Below are 26,135 nucleotides of genomic sequence, written 5' to 3' on the forward strand. Positions count from 1 at the left end.
TATCCCCATTTTATAGGTAAGAAAAGGTTCTTAGGTTAACTAAGTTGCCCAAAGTCACATACCTAATGAGTGTCAGAGACAGAATTTGAACAAAGGTTATACTTGGCTTCAAGTTCAGAACAAAGAATTGTAAGGAAACAATGAAAATTTGAAGAAATTAATACACATAATTAATATATATTGAATTGAAACCTAGCAGTCCTATTCTTTATTCTGCTCGTTCTGTCCAGCCTGAAAGGGAGGACAATGTGGAAAGGAAAAAAAAGTCCTAAAGAGAGGGTCTCTTCTCCCCTCCTCAACCTTTCAGATCCAGTCTACTGACAATGCTGCTTAGCTTTCTTTAGGAAAAAGAGACGGCCAGCTGGTCCCACACCAGGCCAGTGTCTAGAGTACTCCACTACTCTTAGGGAAACGCATCAGGCAGACAGAAATAGACAGATTGAGAATTTAAAGCAAATGGACATACCTACAAAAACACAAAATAACTGAAATAACAAAACAAGAAAGATTTTTGAGGGACTGGGTCTCCCTATATCACCCAGGTTTAGAAGCGGCTGTTTACAGGCCAAACACAATTGCAAATGAGCCCAGAAACTTTGACTGCCTCCATTTCTGACCTAGGCCTATCCTTATGCAGCCTGGTATACTCTACCAAACTCCTTTTATGAGATGGAGATGATTATAATACCTAAATGAGTAACAGAAAAAAAACAAAGAAAGAGGGCTATCAAAATGCATGTCACTTATAAATAATGATGTAAACACAAACAAAATTCTAGGGAAAAAAATCATATCCAAAAAAGAATTATTCATTAAGACCAAAAGAAGCAATATGGTGTAGAGCAGACGTATCAAATACCCTTCCACACTTCCCATAGTGCTTCAAACCATATTAAAATACAATTGGGAAATATATAACAAAATGAAAGCACCAACAGAACACAGATAATATTGATATATGGTTTTCTAAGTCAATATGCCACCTTCAGATACTTGAATTTGACACCACTGGTATGGTAGCTAGAGGGCCTTATAGCCCAAGGACATGGGTTCAATTCTGGCTCTGTAATCTTGGGTGAGTCACCAGCCACTCACTGCCATAGGGATCTAAGATTGTAAATTGGCTGGGGAGGGGTATGGGCTTGAAGGTGTTGACCCATGTTGGTAAAGTAAGTTTCCTCATTTAGGAGCTCCCTATATAAGTGGTTCTCAAGGTATGGTCTTGGAATCCCTTGGGGGGGTGTCCCCAAAGGTCAAAACTTTTCATGATACTAAGATGTTTTAATTTCTAATACAATATATATTGACAGATATAACCCATACAAACAAAAGCTCTTTGGGGAGGGAGGTTGTCAATAATTTTTTAAGAGTATAAAGGCTTTGGTCCTGAAACCAAAAACTTTGAGGAATGCTGTTTCCTATACCAATGAAATCACAGGTCCAGTCCCTATCTCTATGACCAAGCTGGATTATACAAAGAAAGCATAGAAGGTTCAATACCAGGAGAATAATTAGCATAATTAATCATATAAATAACAAAAACTACATGTTTATATCAATTGTTGTTGTTCAGTTGTATCTGACTCTTCATGACCCCATTTGGGGTTTTCTTGGCAGAGATACTGAAGTGGTTTGTCATTTCCTCATCCAACTCATTTTACAGATGAGGAAACTGAGGTAAACAGGGTTAAATGACTTGCTCAGGGTCCTACAGCTAGTAAGTGGCAGAGGCCAGGTTTGAACTCAGGAAGATGAGTCTTCCTGACTCCTGGCCCAGTACTCTATTGCACTCTCTAGCTGCCCTTTATATAAAGAGGAGGAAGAAAAAAATTTCAACAAAACACTATATAGTACTCACTCATGTTTTTAAAAACAATCCTACGAAGCATAAATATCTCCATCCTTTTTATAAATAAATGAAATGCCCAGCAATAATCCGCAATGAATATAAAGGAAATCTTATCAATAGACCCCTTTCAGGGCTAAAATCTGATATTATTCACCCAGTATCTCAACCAATACAACAGAAGAGATAATATTACAGGAGCTGTTAAATATATCAGGGTTGGTATAATTTCAAGCTAAGTAACTATATAAGGCCATTCTTTAATACAATCAAAAGTTTATATCTACTCAGTCTTCAATGGATAAGTGGTCAAAGGATATAAATAGCCAATTTTCAAAGGAGAAAACAAATTATTAATAATAATTCCAAAAATGTTCAACTTACTAATGAGCAAAGTTACACAAATTAAAATAACTGAAGTATCAAATTTGCACTCATCAAGTTGGGAAAAATAATTAAAAGCAAAAGAAACTTAAATGTTGTTAAGGTTGTACAGAAACAAGTATAGCCTATTCATTGTTGGTGGAACTACAAACCTGTAGGGCTTTCTAGACAGTATTTTGCTACTGTGCAGCAAAAATTACAAAAACAATTATACTCTTTGACCCAACAATTCCATGGGGTCTATACCCTAAAAAATATCATTTTTAAAAGCTGTCTGCACAAAGATTTTCACAACTGTATTGTAAGTAACTACAATAAGCAGTTTAAATGCTTTAAAATAGCAAAATTCTTAATTTATGATAAATTAATGTAATAGAATATTATATAATATATACAAATGTAAAATCAATATGAATGTAACTGTAAAACCAAGAGCTAACATTATTTGGAAAAGAGAAACAATGAAAGATTTCCCAACAAGAATGGGGTCAAGGGAAAGCTGCCTTGCTTTCTATTATAATTTGACATAATACTAGAAATGCTAACTATGGTGTTAAGAAAAACTAATTAATCAAAAAGTATTTAATAAGCACTTACATGCCAGCCTGTGGCAACTATATGGCACAGTGGCTGGAGTGCCAGAGCTAGAGCCAAGAAGATCCAGCTTCCTGAGTTCAGATTTGGCTCAGACACTTACTAGCTGTGTGACCCTGGGCAAGTCACTTAACCCTGTTTACCTCAGTTTCCTCATCTGTAAAATTAGCTGGAAAAGGAAATGGCAAAATACTCCAATATCTTTGCCAAAAAAACCCCAAATGAGGTCATGAAGAGTCTGACATGGCTGAAAAACAACTGAACACATTCCAGATACTTTATTGGAGATATAAATACAGAAAATGAAACAATCCCTACTCCAAAGAAGCTTACACTTCAATGGAGAAGACAATAAGAACATATAAGTGTATATAGAATAAATATTAAGAAAATAAATAGGGGCAGCTAGGTGGTGCAGTGGATAGAGCACCAACCCTGGAGTCAGAAGGACCTGAGTTCAAATCTGGCCTCAGACACACAATTCTTCCTACTTCCTAGCTGTGTGACTGTGGGCAAGTCACTTAACTCCAATTGCCTCACTTTAAAAAAAAAAAGACTTTTTGGGCAGCTAGGTGACACAACGGATAGAGCTCCAGCCTTGGAGTCAGGAGGACCTGAGTTCAAATGTGACCTTAGACACAAGACACTTACTAGCTGTGTGACCCTGGGCAAGTCACTTAACCCCGACTGCCTCCCCCCCCCAAAAAAGAAAAGAAATACAAACTTGTATAATGATAAATATTTAGCATATTTTAAACATATTATATTATGTAATAAAATGAGATAATTTAAAAGGGAGACCACTTACACTTGAGGATACAGGAAAGGTTTCATGAAAGGGTGATACTGAGCAGCATCTTGAAGGAAGAAGAGGATTCTATGAGAGAAAGGTGAGAAAAGAACCCATTCCAAGGATAGGAGCTAACTGAGGTTAGCTCAGAGATGGTTCAGAGATGGGAAGTGAGATGTCATGTGTCAGGAACAGAGAGAAGGCCAGTTTGGCTGGATAACAGAGTGCAGAATAAGAGTAATGTAAAATGAGGGGTAGAAAGATAGATTGGGCCCAGATTGTGAGGGGCTTTAAAACTAAAGAGGAGTTTCCATTGTATTCTAGAAGCAATAGGAAGTCATTAGAGTTGGGAGAGCAGAGAAGTGATATGGTCAGATCTGCAGTTAAGCAGCTGTTCGGTAGGACAGAATGAAATGGGAAGAGACTGGGGAAAAGAAACCACCGAGGAGGCTGCTGCGACGATAAGACATGTTAGGAAGGTACAGTGGCAAGATTAGGCAACTGTTAGGACATGAGAGGACTGAAGAGTCTGGGCTACCAACCTGAGAGAATAGAAGAATGGCGGCGCCTTCCACAGAAAACACAAGTTTGGAGGAGGGGTGAGGTTGGAGGATTTTGAACATGCTGAGTTTGAGATATCTCTTCAACATACAGTTTGAAATGCCTAATTAACAATTTGTGATGAATGACGGAAGCTCAGGGGAGAGAATGAGGTTGGAAACACAGATTGGAAGTCCCCAGCATAGAGATGATAGTTAAATAAAAGAATAAACATTGAGGGAGACAAAATTATCTCTACTTGCAAATTATTTGATGATTTACTTGGAAAAATTCAACATATCAGTGAAGAAATTAATCAAGATGATTAATAGTTTCAGTGAAATTTTGGGGGTTTTTTAGTTCGTTCAGTCATTTTTCAGTTGCTTCCAACTCTAAAGGCACAAAATAAATCAACAAAAACATAGGCATTTCTATACAGCAGTAATAAAAACTAGAATGAAATAAAAGAAAGTCATCCAAAATAACTACAAATTGAATAGCACTCCTGGGAATTACCTACCAAGATACACAAAGGACTTTTATAAATGTAACTTTTTTGTAAAAATAAAGGAAGCCAAATAAAGTAATTGGAGAGAGTCACTGCTAGACCAGACCAATATAACAAAACATATTGCCAAATTAATTTACAAATGTATGTGCTATACACATTATTTTACTAAGAAGTTACTTTAGGGCATTCAAAATTCATTTGGACCACAAAAGACCAAGGATTTAAAAGTAGATGAAAAAAAAAGGGGGCAGCTAAGTGGCGCAGTGGATCAAGAGCACTGGCCCTGAAGTCAGGAGGACCTGAGTTCAAATTTGGCCTCGGACCAAACACTTGACACTCATTAGCTGTGTGACTCTGGGCAAGTCACTTAACCTTAACTGCCTTTAAAAAAAAATAGGAATGAAAGGGGCACTGAAACTATTATGAAAACAGTAATCATCAAAACTACTTGCTACTGGTTAACTGGTCAAAAAATAGAAAGGTAGATCAGTGGAACAGACCAGACAAACAAGATCTAGAAGAAGATGGACACAATAGCTCAGTGTTCAATAGCCCCAAAAAACCAAACTACTGGGGCAAGGGCTCCCTGTTTTGTAAGATCTTCAGGAAAAACTAGAAAACAGTTTAGCAAAAAATAAAATTCAACTATATCTTATACCATCTTACACAACAAATTCCAAGTCAATAAGTAACCTAAATACAAAATTACCTAGATGTAAAAAGATCATATATTTAAAAATTAGAGAACAAAAAATGGATCTTTCACAACTACAGGCAGAGGGTAGAATTCATAACCAAACAAGGGACAGGAAGGCTCACAAACAGCAAAACCGTTTTAATTTTATCTCACACTTATTTGCATATATGGTATACCATCACTGTAGAATGTAAACTCTCTGAGGGCAGGGACTACATCTCCTTTTGTCTTTGTGTCCCCAAGCCTAGCACAATGCCTTGCACAAAGCTATTTAATAAGTTCTTGGTGGATTGGATCCACAATTTTTAAAGTAACAAAACAAGGCAACTAGAATAAAAGAAGCTACCAAGTGGGGAAAATAAGCTTTGCAAGAAATGTCTGATAAAAAGTTGATATCCAAGACTAATAATAAATGCAAATAAGGCCAAGAGCTATTTCTAACTAGAAAAGTGGTCAAATGATATCAACAGTTTTCAAAAGAAGAAAATCAAAGCTATAACAACCATATGAAAAATATTATTAAGAGATACACAAATTAAGACAACTCTGAAGTTCCATTTCAAACTCATCAAATTAGTAAAGATGATAAAAGACAGAGTCTACGTGGCAGGGGCTGTGAGAAGACAGGCACAATAATACACTGCTGGTAAGGCTGTGAATTGGTCCAACTGTTCTACCAAACAATTTGCAATTATGACAGATAAGCCACTAAACTATTCTGACCCTTTGGCCCAGCATCCATACCAGGGAAGTCCATGACACAAAGAAATGTCTCATATATATAGACACAGTCAAAAAAGCAGCACTTTTTGTAATAGCCAGAAAAGGGTAATTAAAAGGTGGTGCACTGATTAGGGAATGATTAGGCAAACTGTGGTATATGAATGTGATAGAATATTAGGACACTAAAGAAAACAATGCAATAAGGAGGAATCCAAAAAAGAAGAGAAAAATGCATAGGAAATGATGCAGAGCAAAAAAAAAAAAAGCAGAACCAGGAAGACAATATGTATCAACACAATAATGTAAATTTCAAAAAAGAAATCAGAATTCAGACTAAATGCAATGACTAAACTTGGTTCCAAAGGACTACTTCCCTCCTCTCAGGACAAAAGGAGTAGACTACAGTTAAAGACATTGTTCTATGGAGTTGCTGTGTCAGTTGATTTTGCCTATTTTTCTTTGTTATAAGGGAGAGTTCTAAATCAGGGGAGTAGTACTGGAAAATTATTGTTGTGTAAGAAAAAAAGCAGAATAACCATCACAGATTTATTTCTATGACATACCTTATTTATAAAATTCATAGGATAAACTTACATTTGTCAGTTTTTAAAATTGTGCATCATATTAAAAATAAATAAATGCTCTTTGCTAACAAAGTAAGGGGCAATATGGCTTGCTGTCTAAAGATCCGGCTTTAAAAAACCAGGAAGACCTGGATTCAAGTCCTACTTCAGACATACTAGCTATGTGACTCTGAGCAAATCAATTTAACTTCCCAGCCTCAGACACTTACTTGCTGTGTGACCCTAAGCAGTCACTTAACCCTGTTTGCCTCAGTTTCCTCATCTATAAAATGAGCTTGAGAAGGAAATGGCAAACCACTCCAGTATCTCTGCCAAGAAAAGTCCAAATGGGGTCACAAAGAGTCAGACAAGATGGAAAACGACTGAACGTTATATTATATTTGTATCTGTTTTGTTAAAACATTTCCTAGTTATACTTTAATCTGATTCAACCTCACTCAGGAGTTCTGAATGCCTCAACTTGACACCTCTGCTCCAGACAACTCTTTAAAACTATGAGGTGTAGAGAAGGTACTAGTCTTCATTGGTAGGACTTTCCTCGTCCAGAAGTTTCTTTTACCAATAAAATTACAATGTACAGTTCCTATCCCTATCCGCACTAACAAGATATTGAACACCTTAAATTCAAACAATCTAACACTAGCAACAACTTCAAAGGAGCATTAGTAGATCATAAAACAAACTGGTCTGCTCACTGTTACCTTACAGGTCTTGTTCATTCCTGTCCACAGCTCTTTGATAAAATCATTCCCCAAACATACTTGGGATACCCTCGACTTGCCTCTCCACCTCATAAATCCTAAAACCCTTCTGGACCTCTTCCTCCATGACACTTTCCCTGACTACCTATGGCAGTCCTTTCCCTCCCCTTTGACCTCTTCATGCCTTTGATTTTCTATACCACTGATAAGATCATAAAACTGGGAGTTAGAAGAGACTTTAGAGCTCATGTAGTCCAATCCTTTCATTCCACTGATGAGAAACTGAGGACCTGAGAGGATAAATGACCTTCTTAGATAATAATAATAATTATGGACATTTACACGGTACTTCATAGTTTGCAAAGCATTTTACATAGATTATTTCATTCAAGCCTTATAACAAACCTATGAGTCAGGTACTATCGGTATTATCCTCATTTTAGAGATAAGGAAGAAAGGAAGCAAATAAGCATTTATATAGCACCTATGTGCTGGCACTGCTGCTAAGCACTTTTACAAATATTACCTCATTTGATCTTCACAACGACCCTGCAAGGTAGGTGCTGTTATTATCCCCACTTTAAAGTTGAGGAAACTGATGCAAACTGAGCTTAAGTGACTTACCCAGGGAAAGCTAGGTGGCGCAGTAGATAGAGCTCTGGCCTTGGAGTCAGGAGGACCTGAGTTTAAATCCAGCCTCAGACACCGGACATTGTGTGACCCTGGACAAGTCACTTAACCTTGATTGCCTCACCAAAAAAAAAAAAGCCCCCCCCCCAAAAAAGTGACTTGCCCAGGGTCATAGAGCTAGTAAGTGACTAAGGTAGGATTTGAACTCAGGTGTTCCTAAATACAGGCCCACAGTCCTATCTACTGTACTATTAGCTGCCTCAAGAATAAGGGAACTGAGACTAAAACAGTTAAGTAACTTGCTCATAATCACACAACTAGCAAGTGTCAAAGGCAGAAAACTTTAAGGAAAACCTGAGGTCAAGTCCTACACTCTTATCCATTACGTTATGGTACCTCTCAACTTTTTCCCCCAACATCAGACAGGAAGTAAGGCTTAGATCCAAATACTGGTCATCTAACTCCAAATCATAAGAACATAGCATCATAGATTTACAATAGGAAAGGACCTCAGAGGTCTTCTGATCCCAGGAGGAAAGCAAGACCTGGAGAGATCAAATGGCATGCCTAAAGTCACACAGGTATTAAGTGGTAGAGGCACACTTTGAAAACAAGACCTCAACCTCCAAATCCAGCACTTTTTCTATGGTATCATGCAGCCTCCCAAATGCAATGTTCTTTTCACTTTTCCCACACATCATATACTGTCCTATATTAGAGGTTACCTTTATTGTCTATAATATATTGTCTTCCTAACTAGAAGATGAGCTCCTGGGGGGAAAGGAATAGATTTTATATTTCTCTATATTCAGGCCCAGCAAGTGGCATAATGCTCAGTAAATATCTGACCAAGCCTTCAGTCCACTGACCTAGGCAACCTCAAAGCATGGTCACAGTGTGCTACCAGCCAGCTACACGTGATCATTTTATTCTGAGAGTAATGCAGTGTTTTGTTTCCTTGGTCAAGTCCCTATTTTGGCATCCCAAATAGAACAAGGCAGTAAATAAAAAGGCAATTTAGAAGATTCCATCAGTTTCCTTCTCTTCTGCTTTTCATACATTACAGACCTGTGCCCAATTAGAAAGAGAAAAGAAATTCATGAGACTAGATAAAAAGAAAAAGGAAATACTCAATAGAGCCAAAAGGCACAGAAAATTAGAGAAAGATCTAAAGAATACCAAGTACTCACTGAGGGCTTACTATGTATTTGGTACTTGACTAGGACCCAGAGAAGATAAGGTAGTATATATAAAGCATACTCTAGCAGTAGCACCTGCACTCCAGAAACATATCTTATTTGAAGAGACAACCTCTTTGAAATAAAAGTGAACACAAGTCAGGATATAATTTAGTGCTAAATTTAGGTACATAGATAAGTGCCTAAAGGACTCAAAGCAAAGGTACTTTAGATAGGAATAGAATAATCAGGGACAGCTTTGTAGAAGAGGTAAAACTTGATCCTTAAAAGGTAAGTAGGGCCTGGACTCAGAAAGCAAGGGGAAGAGAACATTCCTGACAAGATGAACAACGTGAAGAAAGCAAAAGCAAGTATAAATGTTATGTAATGGTAGGGGAGGGAAGAGAACGACCTGTCTGAAGAGTAATGAACAATAGAGGAAAATAAAGCTCTTCCTTTTATTAAAGGAAGCTGGAGCTTCCTGGAGCTCTTCCTTTTATTAAAAAGCATTACCCACTGGAGAACTAATTTTACGACTTCTTAAATTTCATTCATTTTCCATAGATGGGATGCTTTGCTTAATCTAAGTCAAATTTTCTTTATGATAAGTTCTTCTCCATCATCCTTATCTGGTCTTCCCTCTGTAACAGCAGTTCTCCAAGAATAGTCCACAGATCTCTGCGGGTCCCCACAACCGTTTCAGGAGTCCCCAAAAATCAAACTATTTTCATAATACTACTAACACAGTATTTGCCTATTAAAATATTCTTCCCTTTTCCAATCAGATATCTGTGGGAGACAGGATTTTCTTCCTATAATTCAACCAAAACAACATATGGCAAGAGATTGAATGCAGAAGCAAATATGAGAATCTAGCTATCTTCTATTAAGCCAGATATTAAAGAGATTTGCAAAAATATATAAAATAATACCACTCTTCTTGCTAAATTTTTTTGGAAGGTAGTTATTTTTCATTAAAATGTTATTTATGTTAACATGTAATATTCTTATTACTGTAATTTTTAATGAATAAATATTTTTAAATTTTCTGTTTTATTTTGAACATGATAAATATTGTTAGATATAATTAGGGTATGTGATGGAGCCAGCTCAAATCAGCTTTCGAGAGCCAATAGTTACATTTTCAGGCTACAAATCTAGCCTTGATTTATTATTTTGTTAATTGTCTAGGCCTAAGAAAGTGGTGATAAATGTTAATGCACATTAAATTTAAAAGTGTGTCCTGCAAAAAGGGGTAGGGAGCACCTGGCGGGGAAGTACAGAGTTGGTTGTTAAATATTTACCAGCATTTGGCTGGATATAACCCACATAAACAAAAGCTCATCAGTCTTCAATAATTTTTAAGGGTATAAAGGGGTCTTAAGACCAAAAAGTCTGAGAACTACTTCTCAAAAAAAACTTTTGTCTTCTTTTACACTGCAGACACATACTTTAGAATTAGGTCTAAAGAAATCTGACACTATACAAATTTTTTTGGAACAAAAGTGATACTTTTTTTTAAAACAAAAAAGAATGACAACACTATGTATAAGTAAATATCCAAAGATACATTTCTATACTTTTTTTAAATTTTGAGGCAAATCAAATTGAGCACCTAAAGTTTTAATAATGTCCCTTCCTAGAACACTTAAAAAGCATTTTCACATATATTGTTAGATGTTTACATCAATGTTCGAAGGCTCAGAAAGATTCATAGATCACAGAACTTGCAGTTGGAAAGGACCTTAGAAATCAAACAGTCCAATGTCCTTCCTTTTACAGGTAAGAAATTGAGTCTCGGAAAGGTTAAGTGACTTTACCAAAAGTTAAAAAAGAATCCCAGTAGAGCTAGGATTCAATCTAGGTCATCCAATTCAAAATCTAGAGCTCTTTCCACTATACTAGAAAGCTGACTTACTCAGATTTACATTAGTATGTGTTCTTTCCACTACACCAAGCTGTCTTTATCAATTCCCTATACAAAATGGTGTTATCACTTAACAATGATTTATAAAAAGGACAGTGATTTCTCGTTTACCGTTCCCAGGACATTTACTTTAACTAAAGTTTCATTTCTAAGGTCAAAGATTTTTTTTAACTATCAGCTGTCAATATCCTATCAATCAATAAGCACATTTATTAAGCAAAATAGACTTTTACTAATAAGTTAATATTAATAACTCTGTGCCAAGCAGGCACTGTGCTAAGCACTGGGGTTCCAAAGGCAAAAATGGAAATCCTTGCCCACATGAAGCTTATATATAGACATATATAAAAGAGATTCAAGCCAATTTAGGAGGAAGGCTGTAGAGGTCAGAAAAGGCTTCATACAGAAGGTGGGACTTAAGCTGAACCTTGAAAGAAATGAGGAATTCTAAGTGGCAGAGGTGAGGGAAAATTTCAAAGATATGGAAAACAAGCAGTGTAGAGGTACAGAGACAGTCTAGAGTGCTCTGTACGACGGAAAGTAGAAAGTCAGACTGGGCAGGTCTATAATGTACAAGAAGGAAAGCACATATGAAGAAGATGGAAACATAGGTTGAGGCGAGGTTGTGAAGGGGTCTAAACATCAAATAGAGACATTAATGTTTTATTCTCAAGGTAATAGGGAGCCACTGGAGTTTAAAATAACTAATACATAAAGAGCACTCAAAAGTGTACCACGTTTACAAAAAAGGCAAAAAACAGTGTCTGCTTTCAAGGACCTCACAGTCAAATGGGGGAGACAACATGCAAACAAGTAAGATATATTCACGATAAATTGAGATGATGTCACAGAAGGCACTAACATTAAGGAGAAGGAAAGGCTTCTTGAGGAAGGTAGGACTTGAGGAAAACTAGGGAAGCCATGAGGTGGAGAGAGTTTTAGGCCTGGGGGGCAGCCACTAAAAGTGAAGTCAGGAAATAAAAGTACCTTGAGTAAAGAACAACAAAGAGACCAGTGTCAATGGATCACAGAATACATGGGAGGGAGTAACGTGGGGTAAAGAGAATATGAGAAGATAAAATAGACAATTTTGATTACATACAATTAAAAGTTTTTGCACAAACAAATCCAATATAGCTAAGATTGGAAGGGAAAGTTAACTGTGGAAAAAATCTTTGTTGCAAGCTTCTCTGATAAAGGTTTTATCTCCAAAATGCATATGGTCCTGATTCACTTTTGTTAAGAATCAGTACCATCTGCCAATTCACATAGTCAAAGGATATGAACAGGCAGTTTTCAGAGGAAGAATTCTAAACTTTCTAAAGTCGTATGAAAAAATGCTCTAAATCAGAAGTGTCAAACAGGTCTAGCTCAGGGATGGGAAACCTGCAGTAGCCTTAAGATTAATAAATAAATAAATGAATGAATGAATAAATAAATAAATAGTGTAAATAAATAAATAATAAGTAAATAAAATTATTCTGTAAAATTTGGATTCAGTCAAAAGGCCACACTTAAGGATTTAGAAGGCCACATGTGGCCTTAAGGCTGCAGGTTCCCCATCCCAGTCTAGCCTCTAAATACAGCTAGAACCAAACCAAAATGTAATTGGAAAATATTTAACAAAGTAAAAATACAATAGAACACAGATAATGTTAATGTATGGTTTTCTAAGTCAAAATTCTACCCACAAAGATTCTTATTTGAAGTTTAGTTTCTATTTGAGTTTGACATCACTGCTATAAATCACTAATGATTAGAGAAATGCAAGTTAAAGCAACTTTCACAAACATAAGATTTGCAAAGTTGACAAAAAAAGGAAAATTACAAATGCTGAAAGGGCTACAAGAAAAAGGGCAAACTGATACACTACTGGTAGAGCTGGGAATTGGTACAGCCATTATGGAAAGCAATTTGGAACTATGACCAAAAAGTTACTCAACTACATATCCTTTGATCTAATCATACTATTACTGGGGTTTACACCCCAAAGAGATCAAAGAAAAAGGAAAAGGATTCTACATACAAAAAAATATTTATAGCAGCTCTTTTCATAGTGGCAAAAAACTAGAAACTAAGTGGTATGTCCATCAACTGCAGAATGGCTGAACAAATTACGGTACATGAATGTAATGAAAAACTATTATAGACTAAGGAATAAAGAATGAGATGGTTTCAGAGAAACCAGGGAAGATTTATATGAACTGATGCAAAATGAGCTGAATCAATTATCAATTAATACTATATCAAAATTGCAAAAACAAGCCAGTTTTTTGTGGGGAGTAGGGAGGAAAGACTAGGTCTCTCTATCTCACCCAGGATGGAAATGTAGCAGGCACAAAGGGACCCAATCCCAATACTGCTTAGCAGGAAAATTTCAAACTGCCATTTTTCTAACCAGGGTCAGTTCACCTCTCCTTAGGCAATCTGGTGGCAATCTACTTCTGGGTGCTCACTATGTTGGTGCCAAACTTACTGTGGACATCTCATCAGCTTTTGTCCTATTGCAGCTCAGAAACCAAATTCAAGAAATCCACCAGCCTCGGCCTCACCCACAACAAGGACTACAGGCATTAAGCTACCATAAATAGTAAAAATGAACAATTCTGAAAGACTTAAGAACTCTAATTAACACAATGATCAACCACAATTCCAGAGGATCAATGATGAAAGAATGTTATCTACCCCCCAACTCCTGACAAGAAGATGATGCACTAATATGTGGAATAAGACAAACATTTTTGGACATGGCCAATGTGGAACTTTGTTTTGCTTTACTATGCTTATTCACTGCAAGGCCTTTTTTTCTTTTTTGGGGGTGGGGGGGATAGGGAGGGAGAAAAAAATAAATGCTTGACAATTTTTTTTTAATTTTTAAAGGAGAAGGGAATAGATGCAACAGATACTATAGAAACAGAAAAAAGATTTGGCAATTGACTAAATATTGGAAGTGAAAAGTTAAGGATGATACCAAGGATGCAAAACGGGTGACAAGAAGAATGATGATGGCCTGGACAAAAGTGGACGAGTCTTGGAAGAAGGTTAGGTTTTGTGAAAAGATGATGAATTCTATTTTGGACATGTGTAGTTTGAGATATCTGTGACACATCCAGTATTAAAACCATTTTCAGTTAAGTCAGAAATATAGTCATTGATTTTGCTTAAGTTGAAATAAAAGATATATGTTTTGATTAGAGATGTATTCAAGATTTAGCAGCTTCTACATTAAAGGACCGCAGGGCATGGAATATAATATTCCGGAGGGCAAAGGAGACAGGATTACAACCAAGAATCACCTACCCAGCAAAACTGAGTATAATCCTTCAGGGGAAAAAATGGTCATTCAGTGAAATAGAGGACTTTCAAGCAGTCTTGATGAAAAGACCAGAGCTGAATAGAAAATTTGACTTTCAAATACAGGACTCAAGTGGAACATAAAGAGGTAAACAGGAAAGAGAAATCATAAGAGACTTATTAAGATTAAACTGTTTACATTCCTGCATGGAAAGATGATATTTGTAACTCATGAGACCTCTGTCAGTATCAGGGTAGTTGGAGGAAAAAAATTATATGTATGTATATGTAGATAGATAAGATAGAGGGCACAGAGTGAGCTGAAGATTAAGGGGTCATATCTGGAGAATAAAATTAAGGAATGAGAGAGGATTATACTCAGAGAAGAAGAAAGGGAGAGGTAGAATGGGGTAAATTATCTCACAAAAAAAACAGAAAAGAAAAGTCTCTCACAGTGGAAGGGAAACGGGGGGAAGGTGAGAGGGAATGAGTGAATCTTATTCTCATAGGATTTGGCTTAAGGAGGAAATAACATACACATTCAATTGGGTATGGAAATCTGTCTTACCCTACAGGAAAATAGGGCATGAAGGGGACAAGAGAACAGGGGGATGATAGAGAGGAGGGCAGATTGGGAAAGGGAGTAATCAGAAGTAAATACTTCTGAGGAGAGACAGGGTCAAAAGAAATAATAGAATAAATGGAAGGGCAGGATAGGATTAAGGGAAATAGAGTTAGTTTTTTACAACATGTCTACTATGGACGTGTTTTGCATAACTACACATGTACAACCTATACTGAGTTGCTTGCCTTTTCAATGAGGGTGGATGGGGAGGGAGGAAGAGAGAAAATTTGAAACCTAAAGTTTTAAAAACATATGTTTTAAAAAAATGTTTTCACATGCTACTGGGAAATAAGAAATATAGGAAATGGGGTACAGAAGTCTGTCCTGCCCTACAGGAAAATAGAAGGGGAAGGGGATAAGAGAAGGGGAGAGAGATAGAAGAGAGGACAGACTAGGGGAAGGAATATTCAGAATGCATGACATCTTGGGGTGGGGGGAGAGGGGAGATGGGGTGAAAATTTGGAACTCAAAAACTTGTGGAAGTGAATGTTGAAAACTAAAAATAAACAAATTTATATTAAAAAAATAAAATAAAATGAGAAGAGATGTATTACACTGACAATTTCATTAGGATTGGGGAAAAAATGTTATGGGATAAAATTTTCAAACACAAAAGCTGTCTCTATTAATTGCCTCTACTTTCTCTCCTCTCACTCCTCAACCCTTTGCTGCTTGTGCCTCCTTTCTAAGATCATCTCCAGTTTATTCTGTATATATCTAGTTTACACATTGTTTAACCCATTAAACTGTGCACTCCCTGATGTCAGGTACTGTTTTTTGCCTTTCTTTTCTCCCCAGTACTCAGTACATAATAATGCGCCTGGCTCATAATAGGGGCTTAATAATTGCTTGTTGACTTGGTTTGACTTGTAATCTGGCTTCTGACCTCAACTGAAACTGCTCTCCAAGTTACCAGTGAGCCTTCTGTGGCCAAATCTGATGGTCTTTCCTCAGTGCTCATTCTTCTTGACCTCTCCTGCATGTGACTGTGGACCACCCTCTCCTCCTGAATATTCTTTCCTCTCTTGATTTTTCTGTTACTATTCTCTTCATCTCCTCTTACCTTCCTGACCACTCCTCAGTCTCCTTGGCTGGTTCATGATCCATATCCCCAAAGGCTCTGATTTGGGTCTTCCCTTCTCTCTCTACACTCTCCTTTGATGACCTTATCACCTCTCTACAGATAATTTCTATATTTATATACCTAACTACAATAATTCCCCTGAGCTTCAGGCCCACATTACCCACTGTCTACTGTATATTTATCCAAACAGGATGTCCTAGAAACATCTCATATTCAACATATCTAAAAAAGAACTCATTTTCTTCCAAAACCCATCTTCTTCTGAACATCCCTATTTCTCTCAAGGATACCACCATCCTTCCAGTCGGCCTGGTCCATAACCTTGGTGTCATCCCCAACTATCACTCTTTCAACCCATATCCAGTCAGTTGCCAAATCAAACTGTTTCTACCTTCACAGCCTCTCTTATATATGACTCCTTTTGTCTAATTACACAAACCACCTTAGCTCAGGTTCCCATCACATCGTGTATCACAATGCAAAACCCTCCCAACTGGCCTCTATGCCTTCCAATTGGCCCACTCCAGTCCATCCTCCACAGAGCTACCAGATCTTAAAGGGAGATCTTATCTTGTCACCCTCCTCATCTCAATAAACTCCATTCGCTCCCTATTGCCTCTGGAATAAAATATAAACTATTAGCTTACCTTAGAACAGCTTTTAAAGACCTTAAGAACCTGGCCTCAACGTGTCTTTCCTGCCTCACTATGGATTATTTCCCCTTCTTCATTCTTCAATTCAACCAAAATGACCTCTCTTTCCTCTCTCTCTCTCTCTTCCTTTACCCTCTCTTTCTCTCTCTGTCTCTCTCTCTCTCTCTGTCTCTCTCTCTCTCTCTGTCTCTCTCTCTCTCTCTCTCTCTCTCTCTCTCTCTCTCTCTCTCTCTCTCTCTCTTCTTCTGTGTTTCCTCTCCCACACATCACATGGCACTCTCCAGCCACTGTTTATGCCTAGAATGTACTCCCTCATCGCTCTTACCTCAAAGAATCTTTCCCCTTTCAAGCCTCAGCTCGGGGGGGCAGCTAGATGGCACAGTGGATAGAGCACTGGCCCTGAAGTCAGGAGGACCTGAGTTCAAATGTAGCCTCAGACCAAACACTCAACACTTACTAGCTGTGTGACCCTGGGCAAGTCGCCTAACCCCAACTGCCTAAAACAAACAAACAAAAAAACAAGACTCAACTCAGGCACCAACTTCTACAGAACACCCTGCTCACCCAACTATTAGCATCCTCCTTACCAAGCTACCTTATTTATCCTTTTTTTTTCATCTATTCTGCAAATGATTACATATGTACTTGTTGATTCTTCCATTCAAACATAAGCTCCTTAAGAACAATGATGATATCACTCTTCGTACTTGCATTTTCAGTACCAAGCCCAGTGCCTGGCACACAGCAATTGCTTAATAAGTTCTTGTCATAGGATCACAGGCTTATAGCTTTACAAGTGAAAGAGACCACAGGGGTTATCTAATCCAATACACTGCTTTTACAGATAAGGAAACAGAGGCCCAGGAGAAGTTAACAAGACTTGTCCGACGTCACAAGTAATAAGGAGCAGAGCTGGAATTTAAAACCATATTTTCCAATTCCAAATCCAGCACTCTTTACACTATACAATCATTCCCCCAAATCCAGAAGACACATTAGAGCTTAAAGATGCATGATTTCTTTCATACAAAACTTGAATTATAGTTTTTTAAACCACTGCCCCTAAAAAACCTCAATTTTATAAAACAAGAAATGTCAAATCCTGACTTAATAAACTTCTGAATACCACTTTAAACATGTAAAGGAAGCACTTACCAAAAGAGATTTTAAAAGTGAAAATAAGAATGAATTCTTTTATGTCTACTATCAAAATACTATTCTTACTAACGCTTTCAAAACTGTTAAGATGCTGAATTCTCTGGCACACATATGGAACAAAAAGATAATATGATTCTTACTTGTCCTTGTAAATTTTACTTACCCTAGTAACCCCAAATCATCCTAAAAAATGCTGTCCTCTAACCATTTCTGTTAGTATTGCTTTATGATCATTAATCTATTTCTGGTTCCTAGATTCAAGCTGGTCTAATACTAAAATAGTTTTCAGTATGCTGATGTCTAACTCCAGACTATGCTATCATACAATAGCATTTAAAAGATCACAGGAAAAAAAAATATAAAAGAAAAATACTGTACTACAACCCAAAGAAAATATACTGTGGTCAACAAATAACAGTATTAAAGAAAAAGTGCTAGAGAGCCAACATGGCAGAACAGCAGGAAGATATAGTGAAGCTCTGCTACCCTCAACACCTCCAAACAGATCTAGAAAACAGCACTTGACCAAATCCTGATCAGGAAATCTAAGAAAAAAATCATGAGTCATTTTTTCAGCCCAAGTTTGCATAGGGAGACAGAGAGGTCTGTTGAACACTGAGGACAGCGTCTAGCCAGGAACTGCACCACAGAGCATTCCATCACAGGAAGAGTCTGTGCACCAGGGCAAGAAGACATTCCAAATACAGCAAAGAGGGGTCCAAACCTGTGCACAGTACAGGAAGAGATGCCAACTGGCAACTCTATCACTCACTATGAAGTTCACACTAAGGTCACAAATCCAGGGCTGACTTAGGATGGGACTGGTGCCTAAGGGTAGTATCCTGCAGTTCTGTCACTGTGAAGTAGAGCTTTCCAGCTGGCTAGTAGTGGCTGAGTCTAGCAGGAATATACTGGAACTACCAGAGCTAGTCTACAAGTCTATTGCAAAGACTTAAACCCAGGTCAAGAACTTGCAAAGCTCAACCAGATGGCAGAAATTAGACTTTGCCCTGGATAAGAATATTTTGGAAACACTGAAAACTTACAGATGCTCAACCTAAGCTGTCCCTGAGATACTGGAATAACACAATGCCTAATACTACCCAAAAAAGTCAAGAAGTAGGCTGAAAGAATGAACAAAAAACCAAAAAGAATACTATCATTTAAAAAAAAAAACTATCACGGTAACTGGGACACTCAAAGAAACAAACCCAGAAGAAAACAATATCTCCAGAATATTTACAAGTAAAGCCTCAAAAGAACGCACACCTGAGCACAAGTTTAACTAGGATTCCTGAAAGAGATGAAATGGGTTAAAAAAATGTTTATACATGAAATGAGAACACTAAAGAAAAAAATGAAAAAGAAATAATAAGTATGGAAGAAAGAATTGGAAAGAGAATTAATGGTTTGGCACAAAAGGTAAAAAACACTATCCAAGCAACAAACGTCCTAAAAGTTAGAATGTACCAAATAGAAAATAATAATGCCATGAGACAAGAAATATTTAAACAAATTAAAAAGACTGAAAAACAAAAAGAAAATGCAAGGTATCTCATATCAAAAACTGACCTGGAAAACACAGATTGAGTAAAGCTAATTTAAAGATCAGCAGACTACTTGAAAGCCATGATGACCAAGAAAAAGAGTCTAAACATCATACTTGAAGAAGTCATAAAAGAAAACTGCCCAAATCTCTTGGAACCAAATGGCAAAATGGAAACAGAAAGAATCTACTGTTTACCTTAGGAAAGCCCAAAACAAAAACTCCCAGATATATTATAGCCAACCAAAATCCAAACCTTCCAGGTCAAAGTAAAAATACTGCAAGCAGCTAGAAAGAATTCAAGTATGATATTGAAGAGCCACAGTAAGAATCAAACACGATTTAGCAGCCACCACTAAAAAAGGGCAGAGAGCTCAGAATATATTACAGAAGGTAAAGTACATAGGCCTGTAGTCAAGATAACTTCCCCCCACAAAAACGAATATAATCCTAGAGGGGGGGAAAAATTAACCACTAATGAAATAGAGGGTTTCCTAGCATTCCTGATGAAGAGACCAAAGCTGAACAGAATCAAAAGAAACACAAAAAGGCGAACATGACCAGGCAACGATCAGGGAGGGAAGTAAAGAAAGGAGGAGGTAAGGATTTATTAAGCCCCTACTATGTGCCAGACATTATGCTAAGTACTTCACAAATATTATCTTATTTGATTCTCACAACAACCCTGCCAGGTAGGGGCTCAAGAAGTTTTACAGCTGGGGAAACTAAGGTTAAGTGACTTGACCAGGGTCATACAACTAGCAAATGTCTCAAGCTAGATTTGAACTCATAGCTTCAAGACTCTAGGCTCAGCATTCTATCCAGTGCACCACCTAGATGCTTCCTGGAATAAAGTGTTTACCTTCTAATCGTGTGGGGGGGTGAGAGGGGAGGTGCCTATCATCAGGCACCATAGAGGGAGTCTAATTAGAGGACTTGGAAGTTGTTCTGCTATGTTTTGATGATCTTAAAAGAAGAATGGGAAGAGGAAAGAAGAAGAATACACTGATGGTAGAAAGGGTAGAGGAAGGATGGGGGAAATAATCTCACATAATCACACAAGTAAAAGGGTGCACAAGAGAAGTCTATACAAACAAGGAAGAAGGAATGGAGGGAACAGCAGCTATTTGATTCTCACACTTATCTGAACTGTTAGAAGGGAAAAGTACACTTTGTGTCCTCCATAATTAGCACAGTGCCTTGTGTTACATTTATGAATTTATACAGAGCAGGCACTTAATAAATGCTTACTTATTAACTGACACACACAGTTGGGTACCAAAATACATTTCATTCAAAAGAGAAAGAGGAAGGAAAAGAGAGACAGGAGAGGGGAGAATGAGAGAGAGGGTAAATTAAGAGAGGGAAAAGTCCTAAGCAAAACAAACTCTAAGGACGTACAAAAATATTTGGATCAGCACTTCTTGGAGTAGCAAAGAATTAGACACTGAGGGGGTGCCCACCAAATGGGGAATATTTAAATAAGTTATGATATATAAATGGGATTAAATGATTGGTTGGGGGCCATCTAGGTGGTACAGTAGATAGAGTGTGAGGCTTGGAATCCAGAAGACTCATCATGAGTTCAAATCTGGCCTCAGACACTAGCTGTGTGACCCTGGGCAAGTCACTTAACCTCAATTACGTTAAAAAAAATAAAAATAAATGATTGGTTGGTTGTTGTCCTTTATTCTCAAAGAGGACCAAAATGACATCACTATGTTGGGGTCAAGATACAGTGTGTCCAACTGTGGCTGATCAGACCAATATGAGCTCAGAAGGCTCTACCACAGGTAGAGCACAAATAGTCCACATGAACATTGGGATTTAGATGTCTCTAAATTTGCACATCTCACATTTCTTTTGAACTACTGCAATTCTGCTTCAAAGGGCACAGCATCTTCTTTGATATGAGCACACTATGCTAGGCAGTCCTTTGACAGCATCTCCACCTCACAATCTATTCCAAAGTTCTTCAGACAGACCTTGAGGGTGTCCTTGTATCGCTTCTTCTGACCTTCATACAAGCACTTGCCAAGTGTGAGTTCTCCATAAAACGGTCTTTTGGGCAAACATATGTTTGGCATTCAAACAACATGGCTAGCCAATTCTACAGTAAAGTTTGAATGCTTAGCAGCTCAGCTTAAGAAAGGATCTCACTGTCCAATACCTTATCCTGCCTGGTGATCTTCAGAATCTTCCTAAGACAATTCAAATAGAAGCTGTTCAGTTTCCTGGCATGGCACTGGGAGACTGTCCAAGTTTCACAGGCATACAACGAGGGCAACACAACAGCGCTGTGGAGCTCCAGTTTGGTGGGAAGCCTAATACCTCTTCTCCCCAACACTTTTCTTCAGAGCCTTCCAAATACAGAGCTAGCTCTGGCAACGCATGTGTCAACCTCATCATCTATGTGTACATCCCTAGAAAGTATACTGCCAAGGTGAGTAAACTTACCCACAGCATTCAAAACTTCTCCATTTGCTGTAACCAGTGGTTCTACAGATGGATGGTGTAGTACTGGCTGGAGAACCTGTTTTCTAGGTGTTAACTGTTATGCCAAAATTAGCACAAGCAGCAGAGAATGTATCCACACTCTGTTGCACCTCAGCCTCGGAGGACTGTATTGAGTCCACGATCAAAATGGGTTACCATTGTGTTCTTTGAAATAATGAAGGAGCTCATTTCATAGAAACCTGGGAAGACTTACAAGAACTGAAGCAGAGTGAGTAGGGAGAATGAAGACAATTTAAACAGTGACGACAATATTGTAAAGACAAAAAACTATGAAAGACTTAGGAACTCTAACCAACAGAATAACCAACTATGATTTCCAGAGGACTCATGGTGAAACATGCTCTCTACCTCCTAATAGAGAGGTGATGAATTCAGAGTGCAGATTGATACATACATATATACGTGTGTGTGTGTGTGTGTGTGTGTGTGTGTGTGTGTGTGTGTGTATTTGGACATGGCCAATGTAGAAATTTGTTTTGCTTGACTATACATGTTTATAACATGTATAGTCAAGTTGGGGTTTTTTTTTAGTTATTTTTCTTTCTTTCTCAACTCGGGGGTGAGGTGGTGAGAGGGAGAGGAGATTTTTGTCAATTGAAAAAAAATTTATTTAAAAAAAAGAAAAGGTAATACAACAAAGTGACTAGTCAACTAAGAAGTCATCACTTGTTACCAGTGTATTTAAAAATGAACTTTTAAAAGGAGGAAGTAAAGAGAGTGAAAGAGAGGAGAAATCATAATGAGCAATTATTTTAAATATCACCAAATTTGCCTGTCAAACTGGACTAAAATTTAATTTAATTTCAGGGCTTTTTCAAGAAGCTTAAGAAGAATTAAAATTCAAGTACCTAACTAGGTCACAGATCATAGATTTGAATCTGAATGGGACCTCTAAAGTCATTTAGTCAAAGCCCCTAATATTACAGATGAGAACTGCGGCCCAGAGAGTTTAAGTAAATTTAACAAGACTTTAACAGAGCTGGGATTTGAAGCAAGGTCCTCAGACTACAAATTCAGCACTCATTGCACCATACCATGCTGCTAAAAAACTTAAAAGTACTCACAGGATTAGTTAATTTTCATTTCTTTTTCTTCACCTTGAATACATCTTGGTCAAAAAGTTCCTTGGACTAAATGCCCACTACAGAAATACTAACAACTTCATTAATCTGGGTCATGCTTACATTTCAATTGTCATGCGCAGTTAACCGTTTAAAAAATCTCAGTACATTGAAGTTATTATTCCCATTTAGTAACTTGGATCCTCACTTGAATTTTACAAGCATATGACTTGAGCACTTTAAGAATTTGATGACCAGGGTGAAGCATCACTAAATATTTTAATAATGATAGGCCATATCAGGTCACAAGACCTCACAAATACTATTCCTCATAACAGAACTATGAACAGAACCCTGAGTTCACAAGTTAAATAACTGTTCCCTGCTGAGAGGTATCAGTCTAAGTTGGTTGTTTGCTGTAACTTAACCAAAAAGGCTTACTAGAAGATATAAGCCCACACATACAGTAGGACAATAAAATAACAATACATTAAAAATTCCAATGACAACTTTTCATAAATGTCATTTCAAACACACTGAAAACCAGAAAAATATTAAGAGGAAATGATTGGCACTAATGTTATATAAAAGAATTTATATTTGTCTGTTCATTCAACCAGCATTTAATAAGCACCTACTCTGTGTAAGTGACATTTGTGCAAAATACGTACTCAATTATCAGTGAATCATAGATTTATTAGGAATGAATTAGGCCTTAGCAATCATTTAGTCCAATCCTCTCATTTTACAAAAAGAAACTGAGACTCATATTTTGGGGAAACGACTTGCCCAACATGACACAGGAAGTTATCTGAAGAGCTAGGTAGGAAATAAATAAAACTATGAGATTTTGCATAACATCAAGTCATAAAGAAACTTTTTCTCGTAAAAAGTGAGTCTAAGAGCCTACTAAGAGGAATACATATATAGTGGCTTTCTAAATTTTTAAACGTGCAGTCTGAATCAGAAAAATCTGTTGTGCTCTAATTCTAGCATCCTAGCAAAGTCTATATGATAAACATTAATTTGAGCAATACTAATAAGCACTTACCATGTTCCACAAAAACATTGCAGTGTGGACCCCCATGCCTTGATGATTCCTTCTTCCCTGCTCCTTTGATAAAGTGCAGGGCAGGCAAACTTGGCCTTCTCTGGTCCCCAAGGACTTTTCCAGGCTGCTGCCCCATAAAGGAATAATAGACAACCCTTTCCAGAAGAGGGTTTCAGATCTTCCAGAATGGTCCAATAGCTTAGAATGACAATAGTATTTGGGTTTCACATTCACACTCCTGAAAAATCACTTACTGAAGTCAATCACAAGAGAATTCTCCCAAAACTGAGTGTAAAAAAGGCTTCGAAGTCCACTCAGGTAAAGAGGAGCTCCAATTCTACAGTTTATCAGTTTGTTCAACACAACTAAAATGTCAATTGATTTAGATGTCTTTTACTTGTTGAATAGGAATCAGTTTCTTTCCAAAAGTGAAGCCATTTTAAAAAAATTTCACAAGGAATGCACTTTTCCCACTGCAATTTTTGCAACCCTCTTGAGAGTAAGGTATTTGCATGGAGTATTACTTAAGTCTAAAAGTGTCAGGTATGCCAATGTCATTTTAGATTTCCAAACAAAGACAAAAGTGTAGCTGTTTCTGGGTCTCTGCTTATCAGAAAAAATCAGAAATGTTCTTTGACAGAAGGATCTGGATACCCGCTCTGAAACTTTTCCTGTGGAAGTCGCCCAAACCCTATCTTGGTTTCTTCATCTTTGACAAATTTCCTGCCAATCTGGCTTCTACTTCTCTCCGGAAAACTGAGCGGGGGTCACCCAGACTTCACAAATAGATTTACACTAGCAGTCAGTCACTCGAGGAACGCGTTGCCAGCAATTTCAAGTCAGCTTTTTTAAAGGGCCTATGGAACCAACCCAGACTTTTCCTTTGCATTAAAGTTTGGGGCTGTCTAGAACTTAATAAGGCCTTAGGTGACATAGAAAAAGACTCAGGGCATTAGAGGTTGGCAAGGTTGGAGGGGGGAGGGAGGGAGGAAGGGAAAGCAAGGAAGAGTGTTTGAATGGGTGGCACCGGGGAGAAGCTGGACCTGGGACGGAAGGGAAAACTTGGCAGCCTTTTGGGGAAGGGATGGAAGGTGGGGGGGGCAGGAGGAAGAGGAGAAGTGAGTGGCAGGGTTGGGGAACCTCTGAAGAAAAGGAGTGGAACAGGAGAGTCTAGGGGAGCAGAGGGGTCAGCAGGGGACGGAAGGAGGCTGCTTCCCTCGCTCACTACCGTCTCCCACGGGGGAGGGATCGGCGGAGGCGCTCCAGGCACCGGGGTCGGGGTACGACCCTGCTGGAGAGTCCCGCCTCCCCCGATACCCCAAAAGCCGGGGTCGGGAGGAAGTCACCGAGATGCCCGTGGTGCCGGCGGGGGGAGGGGAGGCGCTGCCCAGTCCTCTGAGTGCAGGAGAAGGAAACTCGGCCCGGAGACACCCGCCGCCCCCGGCCCGGCGGTCCTTCCTCCCTCGGGTCTCCCACTCCAGCCAATGGTCAGTCAGTCACATCCCCCGGAGCTCCCGAGCGTCCGCCCGCTCCCTCCCTGCCAACCTGCTTCCCCTTCTGCCTGCCTCTCTCTGCCTCTCTCTGTCTGTCTCTCCCCCTCCCAGCTGGGGCGCGGGGCTGCAGCGGCGGGGGCGTGGACCGGGGGCCGGGTGGGGCGCCTTAGCTGAGGGTACACGGCCACCGGCTCCGGCGCTGCTGCTCAGGCAAAGACACCAACCCCCTCGGCCGCCATGATGGATTACAACCCGCTCCACAACGAGGCTGAGCCCCGCCCCGGGCTCCCGCGCCCCGCCCCTCCTGGCCCCGCCCGCCGCTAGCACGTACGGGACGTAGCGGAAGCAGTGGGAGGAGGAGAGAAGAATGGGGAGGGGCGTACTCCCGAGGGGAGGGGTTTTTTGTTTTGGTTTTTTTACGGGACAAGCTCCGTTATATGAGTCAGCCGTATTTTCCAGTCCAAATTCTGTTGTCTGGATGAGCCTAGACAGAAATAATTAAAAACCGCCCGGTTTTTTAGTCTTTTTTTCCTTTCAAGCAAGAAGGA

General features: G+C 38.6%; 2 protein-coding genes across 2 annotated transcripts in view; both read right to left on the reverse strand.

Annotated features, from left to right (window-relative positions):
• Positions 1–24,231, reverse strand: part of ABL1 (ABL proto-oncogene 1, non-receptor tyrosine kinase) — a 201,834-nt gene extending 177,603 nt beyond the window's left edge. Inside the window, 1 exon segment of the mRNA XM_020973535.2 lies at positions 24,095–24,231. Coding sequence (XP_020829194.1) covers positions 24,095–24,230 — 136 coding nt within the window. The 5' untranslated portion in view covers position 24,231.
• Positions 24,232–24,896: 665 nt separating this feature from the next.
• LOC144455891 (uncharacterized) lies at positions 24,897–25,859 on the reverse strand. The gene has a single exon (XM_078149992.1). It carries the CDS (start codon positions 25,026–25,028, stop codon positions 24,897–24,899), a length of 132 nt encoding a protein of 43 aa, XP_078006118.1. The 5' UTR covers positions 25,029–25,859.
• Positions 25,860–26,135: the final 276 nt, after the last annotated feature.

Source organism: Phascolarctos cinereus, unplaced genomic scaffold, assembly GCF_003287225.1.
Source record: "Phascolarctos cinereus isolate Bilbo 61053 unplaced genomic scaffold, phaCin_HiC Scaffold_2;HRSCAF=192, whole genome shotgun sequence".
NCBI classification, from domain to species: Eukaryota; Metazoa; Chordata; class Mammalia; order Diprotodontia; family Phascolarctidae; genus Phascolarctos; species Phascolarctos cinereus.